A 13635-nucleotide genomic window follows, 5' to 3' on the forward strand; every position below is an offset into this window, starting at 1 on the left:
CGCGACAATGCGTGCATCCACAATACAATTAAACCCACGTCGTTATTCTATTAAGGTTGAAATAATATATTTTGTTCGGCTACACTTCATTAAGATCCAACTACCATTTATCTGGGAGTCAAGACGGATGTATTAAAAGCCCAGGTTCAATGTATATCCTTGACAACATGTTCAAGATCCTTCCAAAATTTCCACATGCCACACCTTTGCTTACCCGTTGTTAAAAGGGTGTCTCATTACATTTTAAAGCAGTTTCGAAATGACTGCTAGATTTACTAAGCGATTAACCCATTTAAGGTAGGGTAGTCCAATGTTCAGTTTAGGCAAATGTGTAGATATAGCCACGCAGGCGTCAAATATTTGGGCCTATGCCAACCACGTTATGTTTATCTGCGAAAAAGTATCATGGAACTTGATGAATACTAAGATAACGTTTTTTACGAGTCATCCATTCGAAATTAACATTATTAAATCAATCGATTATACCTTAAAGCGACAATTGCATATTTTAAAAAATGGTATGGTTAAAATAGTCAAATATATAAATTTCTTGTTGAAAAGTGAGGTTTTGTTACCTCGGTCAACCAGGCATCATTATCCTTATCGGTTTAACCGCATACATTGACAATTGAGACAATTCTCTACTTACATAATGCAGACTTTGTTTTTCTTAACACTGAAAAATGTCCAAGTACCGCATACGAGTAGAAAATATTAAACATTTGTATTTGAATGGCCAGGACTTATCCTGTGATGGCATACTATTGATTTGATAACCTGTTAAGCAACCGATATAGAAATAATTATATACTGAGCGCCATGGAAAACGCATCACTTAGTTTTTATTATAACAAAATGATTCTGTAAACATATCTTATTTATTTTGCTTCTTATTGTGAACAATATTCAAATGGGAACACATCAATAACAACACATTTGTACACTTATGGATGTTTAATCTGTAATCAACGGTACAAAGTCAGAGGGGTCAAAACCAAAAGTACGACACAGATGTCAGTAGCGCGTGTGTCCTCCACGGGCTCTTACGCACGCTGTGCAGCGACGTCGCGTGGAATTTACCAATGTTTGAAAGAGGGCCTGGGGCAAATTGTTCAGTTCTTGGACAAGAGCAGCTTCTAAAGCAGCAATGGTGTGCATCTGTGGTGTCCGATACAGACGCCGTCCAATCTCATCCCAGAAATGTTCTATCGATGCCATGTCCGGAGACATGGCTGGCCAGTCCAAGACATTGATGTTGTTAGCAGCCAGGTAGTACATACTAAAACGGGCGGTATGCGGACGTGCATTATCCTGTTGGAAGTGCTGAAGTTGTGGGTGCGCTCGAAACATCGGAACAACAATTGGTTGCAAGACATCATCACGGCATTAACGCGACCCCTTCAAATGTGTAGGGCGGTCCGGTGATGAAATGTGAAGCCTCCCCATCGATTCGTTTCGAAGACGCAGCAGTCTGCAAGACGTTCCCCAAGACGTCTCCACACACGTTGACGGCCATCAGAGTGATAAAGATGAAAGCGACTCTCATCACTGAAGAGCACACTTTGCCAGTCTACTTTTCTCAATGTCTGATGTCCTTGAGCCCATATCAAACGCCGCTGACGGTGATGATCCCTGGGGATAGCTCTAACATATTGTCGTCGTGCACGGAGTCCTACTTCTCGTAGACGACGTCTTACGGTGTTGGCACTTACTGGTCCTTGTCTTCCGACGACTGCTGCACCTGTTCGAGTCGCTGGGCGGAATCTGTCACGCAGATGAGTGACCCGGATGTAGCGGTCTTGAGCCTGGGTTGTAACGTGTTGGGGACCAGGACGTTGACGGTCACGTGTTGATCCAGTAACTCGAACACGTTCCACCAACCTTACAATAGTGGACTGATGACAATTGAAGTGTCTGGCAATAGCACGTGTAGACATGCCAGCCCTGGACATTACCATGGCTTCATTCCGTTGATTTTCAGTAAGTCTCGGCATCTCTAGCTCGATTCCTTCACACGTCCAACAACAAATTACGAGAGATTGACGTTTCACAGTTCATGTACTGCACATTAAGTTGAAAACATGCTTTTAAAGGGCTCACACACAATGCTGCAAGTGAATATTGGGTTTTTCATATGCATCTTGTGCAATTTTTTTTTTTCACAGGGGCCGATATTTTTTACGTTTGGGAGCATTGTGTGAAACAATAGTTCATAGTATTGCATAATATTATACATACAAAAACACCTAGTAATAAAATATTTGGGAAAAAAAAGTGATGCGTTTTCCATGGCGCTCAGTATTTTGACTTTCTCAGAAAACATGAAATTGCCACTTTAAGGTTAATCTATTTACAGTTTACATTGTTATTTTTATCGAATTCACACATCCATACTTATGTGCATTAGCCATATAAATATTTGTTACTTGAAGTGATTATTTTCCGACTACATATTTTTGACTTTTGAGATAAATGTGACCGACCTGGCCTGTGTTATAAAAGCGAAATGTCATATACACTGTGTAATAATTTATTTGGTGTTAATACTGATGGTATCCACATAATCCATTGATATCTTGTAAATAACGAACAATATAAAATATCAATTTTTCAATAATATTAATAAAACAAAACCGGCTTTAGCAGGGAAATCGATTAGTAAACATAGTTTAGCACTGTGGTGATAAAATGGCTGTGGTGATAAAATGGATCGCGGTCACGATTTTGAAATTTATGAAATGAAATGAAATGGGGTTTAACGTCCTACTGTTCTGCTCCTATACCGGGCTAATGAAGACGGGCATACGCCATACAGTGTGCTATGAGGGAGGAAATTTTGCCCGGGCAGCGGCAACTTGTTTTGCGTTTTTCAATAAATATATCACGCATTAATTTAGGTCATGATTTTTTGGTAAATAATTCAGCTAAAATAGATCATTAAATAAAGCAAGTATATAATGTTACCCGATATTAGACCTATAATAAAGTCAGTCAGTCAATCCTCATTATGCAAGTGCAAATTCCTTATAAAAATCATCCAAATTTATTGATCTGTTTTATTTTTTAAAAAAAAAACGTGTCTTAGTACCAAAGGAAAGACTCGACCTCAATAATATTAAATTAATAATATGAATACCTTTGCTAAGGTGGATTAGCAAACAAAAAGCATTCATAAACATATAATATAGAGCCTAATAAATTATACGATAATCTGATAGAACTGATATCAAGTCAAAAGCAGAAATGTAAAAAACCATATCAAGAAGATAATAAAAAAAAACCCATCAGATTCCAGGGATTTCTGGATAACACAGATTAACTAAAAGCAACAATATTCACATCACTGGTTAAGAAAAGATGATACACGCAGAGTACAGAGTGGAACGAAACCGGCGGAAATAATGTTATTTTGTCAATGTCTAAAAGATGATTCAAGCAGGTTGAGATAGACGAAGCTCTAAAAAACTTTTTTAATTTGTTATACAGAGTAGAATGAAATGCACCTAACAACTTTCCAAATGATTATGTCTAAAATATTTACATGCTTAAACTGGAAACTAATTTTTTGTTGCATAGATATCTAATTTAGTCTTTCATCTAGTATTAAAGGACAATGTTGGTGTCAATCATTACACTGGTTAAACACATTACATTTTAACACATAGATCATTGCTACAGTAGACGCGTAATGATGGTTTGACAAAACGGGAAGTGACTTAAAAAATGGAAAACAAGGGTTATCCTTATAACAGATACACTTTCGAATTTTAGCTCACGAAATAAGTAGAAAATAGGTAGAGAATGAATAAAAACAAGCGAAAGCACGTGTCTTTTCTTTTTTTTTCTTTTTTTTTTCACGTTTCCTCTTATCTAGTGACTTAAGATCTTTTTTTCCTTTTTTTAATGGTTGTCAGATATCCTCGCACAATCTCATATAACAACTTTTCGTCTTTAACGGAAATATCAGTATCTGCCATCTCTCGTTCCTTCAGTCAGTTATATATAATGATAATTCGTATTTTCCATTGAACGTTTAGAATAATTTGCATCAGTATCGTTCCAATTTGCAACAAAAACAAAATTCTCACAATTGGTTTAGCACTCATCCAACGTCCCCTCCCCCTTCATGTGCTTAATCTTAATATTTGATCTTCAAATCCATTTTAATCAGGTCTGATTATCAAAAAAAAAAATAGTTTGGAAAACATATAAATTTTATATGATTTTAATAAATTGATATGCATAAAATTGACACAGTATGGATTATGCAATTCCAAATACAATTTATTTGTAAGGAAGTTGAAAAATATTTATCGATTGACGTCAGCAATGAAATGTGAATAAAATAGCATGAGCATATACGTTGTCATTTTACGTATCTTGTAGTTCTAGTCATTTTAGTTAAAATTATAATTTATTATTAATATATTTTCTAAAATTTTATTCAACTTATTTTAAGAACAAGACAGTGATTCGATTATTTTATTTATGAATTGTTAAAGTTAAGACAACTGGAATTTGGTAAACTCACATTCGAACAATCTGTCCAGTATACATGGGTCACCACTACGAGAACTGTGTTGACGGTTAAATGGAAACTTAGACAACGCACTTTCGAGATAACCCTGGTTATCGGTTTTTGTGGGAAAGATAAATTCGAGGAAAAAACCTTCCTGAAAGTTAGACCCAACAACTTTATATTTCGTTTATAATATATTTCCACAAAATAACGTTGGATTCCCCCATAACCCTAATGATAAATAACCATTTAGGGTTGGTCTTTTGTTTCTATGAAAGTTCACAGAATTTAAAACAGAAAAGCAATGAGTGGCTTCGTCCAAATTATTAAAAAAAGATCCTGTATTCAGATAACCCTCGTATTCGGTTATCGAAAAGATAAAAGGGATTAGAACCTACAACGTTGTATTTCGTCTCTTATTTCTACAAAATAACCTTGGACTTTGTCTTATCCCTTATGTTAACCATTTACGGCTGGTCTGTTGCTAAGAGTTCAAAGTACTAATAACAAGAAAGATATGCGTGTACTGGTGACTTTAAGATATGAAACTCTTAGCTCCTTCTAAAACAAAATGCAAACAGTGAACTTCGTCCCAAGTTATAAAAGATCTCGTATTGAACTGTATAATACGACTTCAGTCTACCCAACATAACCCATATTCCGTCCAAAATATATACGTCAATCAGCATGCAGCTAAGTTGTTCAAATGAGCTGAACAACTCATAACGATTTCGAAAAGATCAAAATTAAAGCCTCGCGGGCGCGAATAATGTTTCGTAACAATTGGGAATAAAGTTATTATCAAATATCGTTGAAAACCAAAAAGATTCATGGGATCAATAACCAGTTTTGATTTTAGAAATTGAAATCTCTAAGATGATAACAAGTTTTAGTAATAAAGGGTAACACATATCAGTTTCAAAACTATGTTGTATGTCCAAATAAATTGTGGGCGAAAACAAACCGCATTGTCCGTTTCTTGGGATTTATCTGAAGTTTTAATAACCGACTTAAATAATATCACATTTATTTACTATATAACATGATTGGCCATATTAATTATGACTCACGAGCGCCGACTCATTTCATATCAAGTGTCCTGGTCACGTACAGAATCAAATAGTTTATCCTATTAGTAAAGATAAATGAGCTACAGTGTGAGCCTTTATAAATTTCAAAAGGATTTCTTCGATTATGAACAAACTACTTCAATTACGGTTATAAAAAACTTAACCATTTCTCTGTTGGAAACTGAATTCCTCGCAAACTTTGACATCGAAATTCTTGTTTTAATTATTTGATTAGAGAACGGCGGGCCTTGGACTTCACCCTTGAATATCTTTAATATTTTTTGGTGAAACACTTACGAGTACAATAGGGGCTAAAGATTTTAACGAATTCTTTTCCAATTTGGTGTGAAACATTGTTGCCATTAGGGGACGAACCCTATCCCCTTTGACGAAATATCAAATGGCTGATGTCATAGGACCAAAAGTCGCTAGTATGACCCCTGGGGCGACCCCTTCCCCCACTCCCACTACAACAGGTCAAATCTTCATGTAGTGGAAGTCATTGAAAGTATAAAAACAAACGAAACGAAATATAGATTTGTATTTTAATCAAGTTCGAAAGATTGTGAACACGATAGAGGTTGGCTTTCTCTAAATTTTCATTTCGGATAAGCCGATTATGAGACGTAGCTGCTGTGTGGGCATACTGTGTGGCTATCTTAAAATATTGAATAGATAGTTCATCACAACCGGTCATGAATAAACCCTACTTAGTTTAGTTTAAACAATATGTTATTCAATAAACTGAATTGGATTGAACAACAGGCAAGGCCTATATAAGTTCTCTCCAAACATATAAAATAGTTAAATCTTATGTTTACAATACAGTGGTGACATATGTACAGACAGTGAGTAACAAACATATATACATTTTGAAGTGTAATTTTAAGTTTTAAATGTTAAAGTTTTAAAATCTCTTGCTGTCTTTTATGTATTTTTGCACTATTTCAAATATGTTGGAATTGGTATTATCTGAAAGAGAGGGGTTGCCATATAGGATCAGGTCAATTGTAACATTTTGATTAAGGTGGTGTAGATTATTTTTTAGAATTTTTCTTGGGGCAGAGTAGGCTGGACATATGAAAAAATAATGGTAATTATCTTCGTCTGCAGAATTACACCTAGGGCACATCTTTGTGTCACTAATAAAATGGTAGAATAAGTGATTATTTAAGTTACTAGCTTTATTTCTTAATTGGCAATGGATAATATTCTCTTTCCTATTTCCAGTATTATAATATAGTAGTGGTCTAATTAAAGGATACACGCGTGAAAGGCCCAATTTGAATGTACTTAACGTTTGTGAAGTTTTAATATTTTCAGGTAAGTTGTTCCAAAGTTTAATTGTGCAGGGAAAGAAACTATTAGAATATGAACTCGTTTTACAAAATGGTAGATTGAGGTTCAGATTTTCATTTCGAAGGTTATAATTTGATACAGACGGTTCAAATTTTTTAAAGGCTTCAGATAGATAAGTGGGACTTAGGTTATTCTTTATTTTGTATAAGTAAATTAATTTGTGTTTTATTCTGCGATTAGACAATGATTCCCAACCAAGCTCTTTGTATAAATTGTTTTTAGATGAATTTCTTCTAAGGCCAGTTATTATTCTACCTGCTTCAGTTTGAACACTTTCTAATAGATCAGAATCCTTCTTTGAACAGTTATCCCATACAATATCGGCACATTCTAAAATCGGACGAATAAAAGCAAGATATATTTTGTTAAGTGAAATTCTGTTAATTTTGTATTTCAGTATACGCAAAATATTTAATGGACCACAAGTTTTCTGGTATATATTTGAAATGTGTTTTGACCATAATGCATTAGACTGAAATGTTATTCCCAAATGACAATGAGTAGTTACGTTTTCAACTTTTGTATTTTCAAAAATAACGTCTGGATGGATTGTATTTTTCCTAGTAAAAATAATATCTTTAGTTTTATTGGGGTTAAAAGTTATACACCATTGTTTAGCCAATGATGAGATATTATTCAGATCTTCAGTCATAGAGTTCGCGCTACTTAGAGGATCATTATGAATAATGGTAAAAAGTGAAGTATCATCGGCGAATAGCCTTATGTTGTTAGTAATATTATCGGAGATATCATTTAAATAAATTAAAAATAGGAAAGGACCCAGCACACTTCCCTGGGGGACTCCAGAATCAGTATACAAATAGTTTTATTTGAAACCTTCTAAAACTACGCATTGTTGTCTATTACTTAAATAGTGTTCAATCCATTTACATAATATTTCATCAACTCCATATTGTTTTAATTTAGACAATAAGCCTATATGCCAAACTTTGTCAAACGCTTTTGATACATCACAAAATATAAATCGAATTTGCTTTCCTTTATCAAGATTATTAATTATAACATCATAAATTTCTAAAAGTTGGTTTATTGTAGAATCGTTAGGTTGAAAACCAGACTGATACTTATATAACAGGTTATTTTCTTTTATAAAATTATAAAGATTTTTGAATAAGATTTTTTCTAGTATTTTACACAATGAACATGTTAAAGAATTGGTCTATAGTTTTCAGGGAACTGCGGATCACCCTTTCCTTTATACGCTGCAATGATATGTGAAGTCCTCCAGATATCAGGTAATAATTGGAGTTCTAATGAAAGATTAAAAAGTTTAGTGAGAGGGCTTGTGATTGATGGAGTTATCTTTTTCAATACAGCTGGACTGATATTATCGGGACCAGAAGGTTTTGAACAGTTAAGAATTAGTAACTGGTCTTTCACTTCTTGCTCACTTACAATGAAATTTTGTAGTTCGTTGTTACTGCGAGAAGCAAAGTATGGAAGGTCAGGTACATCATTTAATTTTGAAATCGAAGCAAAATAAGAGTTTAGGATGTTTGCCTTATCAAGTTTTCAAATAATAATGGGGAGGTTTGTACCTTTACATTATCATAATTTGTAATAGATTTAGCTATTTTCCACCATTTATTTGGTTGCAAGGTTTTATTATTTATTTGTTGTTCTAATTTCTCTTTAAAACTATTTTTAGCTTCCCTAATTAATGCTATTACTTGATTTCTTATTTTTCTAAATAATAGCCAATGATTAGGACTATTTGTTTTTTTGGCGCGTCTGTGTGCTCTATTTTGTTTTCGAATTTTTATACGTATGGCGTTATTCATAAATGGCTTATCATTTGGTCTTATAGTTACTACTTTTGTTGGGATATATTGTACTAATGCTTTATTTAAAACATCTAAAAAGCTTTGATAAATTTTATTAATATCATCATTTTTAAAAACATTTTTTGACCAATCGACAGTTAATAATTCGTTATTTAAACCTTCATAATCTGCAAGTTTATAATTTCTAATAGTTCTTTTGTATGTTAATTGTTTGTATGTTTTTATATTTAAAGATAAGGTTATTGGTGAATGTGTACTGCATATAGGAGCATTAACATTAGTATCTGATATAAGGGATTTCCTATTGGTAATAAAAAGATCAATGCATGAACCTGGGAGCGTTGTGAAATTAGTCGGTTCTTTTATCAGATTTTCAAGATTTAATCTTTGTAATAGTTTTTTAAATTTAGCACAATTACTTGAATTACTTAAAATGTTGATATTAAAATCCCCCGTTAGGATAAAAGAGGAACCTCTATCTAATGCATTAGATAACGTATCGTAAAATATGTCCCAAAAGGCAACCTTTGTATTTGGGGGTCTATATATTACCCCGAGTAGGAATTTGGTGTAATCAGTAAATATGTCTATAAAAATTAATTCAATATCAGAGTTTATGAGATCATGCCTAATCTGAAAGTGTAGATTATTTTTTATATAAACAACAACCCCACCCCCATGCCTGTTTCTATCTATTCTAACTGGACTTCTATAACCGGGCAGTAAAATCATTGAATCATTAATAGTGTTGTCTAAATGAGATTCAGTAATACATATTATATCATAGTTGGAGAATTTAGCTTCAATTATATCAAGTTTTGGCAATAAACTACATACATTATTGTGGACAATGGAAATGTTCCCTGTATTTAATGTATTAAACGGACCAGGGTTTTGTTCTATGCAACCGACAATTAACAAAGTTTTAATTACCAGCAATAGATGCATATTTATACCATAACACGAGATAGGATGTAAGATCACATATAAGGCATGTTGATCGTTCCGTTTGAGAGGCCAAATAGTATTAGTTTTAATCGTGGCTGTCATTAAGTAATATTTTACGTTCACATGTAAGATCGGAACAATCAGACATATATTTATATATATTTAGGTACGTATGCATAATGAGATATGGCTTCATATTAGAGATTTCTTTAAATATCTAGTTAATACATTTTACACTCCTAGAAGTTAGATACATGGAATAACGAAAATGAGACAAACAAATATACAATATACTACATAACAATAATGAAAACATCAGAACAGTATTTACAATCACAATTACAAACAAATTCATACTTATATCGAGGTATGAGTTTACATCTCCAACAGATAAATTACTTACATTGTACTTAAATTGTATTTCAAGTCTTGGAGTCGAGTAATATTAGTGTATGGGGGGGGGGGCTAATCATATATGCAAGATGCAAGTAGGTAAAGTTCGTTGATAGTGATCTAAATGATCTTTAATATTACATCTACAGTAACAAGGACAATTGGATGAAAGTGTGCTATTCGATCAATATCTCAAAATATTTTCAATGTCAGAGTACTTTTCTATGTAGAATACTGTTGAGTACAAGATTTCTGTATAATTTAATTGATTCTAGTTCGTAAAAAGATATTCAATATACCTATAATAGGTTGTGTCAATAACTACAATATTATCTTTGTATTAGTACAAATAAGGTTGTTGGGTTTTTGTTTTTTTTTGTCTCTAACTTCAATAATTTAAGTTAGTGAACTTTCATCAGGATATATATAGTATTATTTGATATATCATCTTTCATTCAACACTACTTTCATTTTGTTAGTGCTGGGTGATTATTAACTCTTTGTATAATGCTATGTCATTTTGGTAAATCAATCAATATTTTTATATATATAGTAATCAAGTTAGAAACGACTAAAGTTAGGGGTATAATGTAAGCAGCATGCATTTTTGTTATTTGAAATACATTTGGAAGTTCGATGGCGCACATAGCATGTTAACATGTTAGTGTTAGTATTTACTTGTATGATCCTTTATAATCAACCTTATTTAACATTTTCATTCAGTTTTGGATTGGGTGTAGAAGTAAATAAACCTAAATCTAACAAGGACTGTTGTCGTAACAAGGGGCTTGTTTGATTTAATTCAGCTATATTAACGGGTTGAGCTGTGGATACAGATGAAGTTGATCTAGCTGTTTGTTGGTTTAACATGGCTGATGCACTATTCAATGTCAGGTGATCGGGCTGATCAGTGTTCATTTGCTGTTCAACAATTGGCGTATCATAAAACTGATTGATGTCATTTTCACAATTGATTAATATATTTTTGTCATCATTTAGATTTCTGACAAATATTCGACCGTCATATGTCCAGCAGTTTTTAATTTTATTCAGTTTGAAGAGTTCGCGTGTCTTTTTATACAGCTGAGATTTTCTATGTGTCAAGGCTTCATTAATAAAGATTTTTGTTTTATTTGCTACTTAAAGGAGCTAAATCGCTAATATTTGGGTCGCAACGCATATAATAATGTAATATGGATGTATATAAACTGATTTACATTCAATCGTTCCTGTTTTTACAGTAATTTCTAATCAGTTTCATGTGAATGGCAGTCTTTAGCTTCTGGTTTTTCCAGTCTACACCGATGGTATTTATTGCGCATGCTCTCCAGATAAGAATATAGCGTTGCCATTTGACGTGACTTGTGGAATATGTCTAGCCCTGTTCTTTGAGTCCCTTGTTCCAAATGGCGCTGAATCGCATTATGGTACACGATTCGTGTACCAATGGTAAAATGTTTATTTTGTCTTGAATATTGGATATCAGAAGCCCATCTTTTCCCTGTAAGATCACAAGACCAATGTTGATTTGAATTGACAAATAATTCGTGTCTATATTGTTATCAGCTATAAATATGGGCTGTAGGTGTATACCAAGGTCATTCTTATCTGCAATTTCAACCTATATAGATGTGTACTAATTAAAGGTAAGTGTTCAAACTCCGAAAGAAAAGATGAGAAAATTTTGTACACTAAGGGATATAATATTAGGATTGATTGATTATCATAATAGTGAAATTTTTTGTACACATGCAAGATTTCGCTTCGGCGGTGCTACTGCACTTCCGTATATATAGTATTTCCAGTGAAATTTGAACGCGATACTCACGGTGACTGGGTATGACTGCTAACCAAATTTCAGACGAATCGGCCAATAACGTTTTATTTTACACACATTTAACTTACAACAATATCTCGTAAAATAGAACTTTTGTGCGGCCATCTTGTTTACTATTTATACACTCAAACGATTTTCTGAACACCAACAAGTTTCCACCCGACCACTGGTCAAAAATAATTTTCGCCGGGGTCGTTGATTTAGTCTGTCCATCAGTATTCCGACGTTCCTAGTAATCAAAGTAAATTCTTTAACTTAGCATTCATACCAGGTGAAATTTGGGAAGGCGTCTAAAGTTTAGGTTTGATTATTTCATTATTTTAATTAAAATGAATATTCCCTTTTTCAGATATTAAAAAATGGCGTATCTTCATTACGTGACATTCCTTGTAGTTTTGATTGGTGCCGTCATTTGTGACATTCAGGATGATATGGCCACATTAGTAAAGCTATTCCCTGGAAAATATGACAACATTGCACAGTACAATTACGATATAGAGCATACACCAATCGCAAAGCGACATCTGCATCTCATTACCACTGCAACACCGGAGCAGGTGCCAGTTCTCATTGGTTATCAAAGTTTTTATGTAGAACAGTACCTCAATGGAAACACCAGTGATGTTATCCGGCAGAGAATCTACTCTTACGGAATTGACGCAAAAACAAATGAAGTTGTACTGAAGCTATATTCATTTAAAGACCCTTCCAAATTTCTTCACGCTCCTCCTAATTCCCCGATGTTTACAGCTCTTACCATGGGGGATATAATATATGCTGAAGGATGTGACGTATACTGGACCAGGCTTGCGGATAATTACTTCCGGTCTCACATGTTTAATACGTGCATTGTAAACATAGGTGGCACTGAGGTAGGATAAACATGTAGCTTATGCCACGCCATCACGGCTAATTCTATTTGTTAAGCTCAGCTCAATTTTTGTCAAGGTCGCTGAGATGTAAATAAGGCCAGGGCACGAGATTGTTGGCGAGATTGTAGGCTAGCGTAAGCATTGGGGCTAGGTCCAGGGTTAGAGTTAGCGTTGGGATTAGCGCTAGCCCTGTTTACATCTCGTGACCAATGACGAAAATTTGAGCTGGCCTTATTATTTAGCACTAACCCGCCATCACCCGATTTAAAGGAGAAGACCAATGTTTCCCAACAAAGTTTCTATAAATGTTAAATTTATATTCAGAAATAATCCCATGTATATAACAAGCAAAACCATTTTTTTTGTAAGCGCAAAATTAACACTTATAAAAACGATGAAATTGGCTCTCAACATGCTCGCTGCTCTCTATAGTAAGCACACAGATTTGCCGCATGTTTAGTGCTCTATTTTGTTCACGCATCGTGGTTTGGCCGACGATCTGATCAAAGGGGAAATTAATTAGGATATCATAAACATAAACTTATGATTTTTAATGTTTAATGCACACCTAACCGAGGCTCAGTGATGTTCAGTCAATGTGACCCGATGCTGCCTTAATATATGTCTTGTAACTAAATATAACGAATATTAAACATTGAATACTGGTTCGAGTAGGCGTTTCAAAAATATAAAGTTCATTTCAGCCTGATGGGTAATGACGGAGAAATTTATTTCATCAAAACTTACATTGTCGGAATTCAGTATCGGAAAGAAGTAAAAGCCAATGTCACTGATAATTACTTAATGGGGTGTTAATGTTGCCCGACAACCT

At 33.9% G+C, this 13635-nt stretch overlaps 1 protein-coding gene across 2 annotated transcripts in view; it reads left to right on the forward strand.

Annotated features, from left to right (window-relative positions):
- Positions 1-13635, forward strand: part of LOC126820948 (uncharacterized) — a 37790-nt gene that overhangs the window by 12304 nt on the left and 11851 nt on the right. The window contains exon 1 of one of the 2 annotated variants that reach the window (XM_050549169.2): positions 12370-12803. The exons of the other annotated variant lie outside the window; for it this stretch is intronic. Within the exon in view, the coding sequence (XP_050405126.2) occupies positions 12672-12803 (132 nt within the window). The 5' untranslated portion in view covers positions 12370-12671. Of the gene's footprint in view, positions 1-12369; positions 12804-13635 lie in introns of those variants that run through there. 2 annotated transcript variants of the gene reach the window in all.

The sequence above is a fragment of the Patella vulgata genome, chromosome 1, assembly GCF_932274485.2.
Source record: "Patella vulgata chromosome 1, xgPatVulg1.2, whole genome shotgun sequence".
NCBI lineage: Eukaryota > Metazoa > Mollusca > Gastropoda > Patellidae > Patella > Patella vulgata.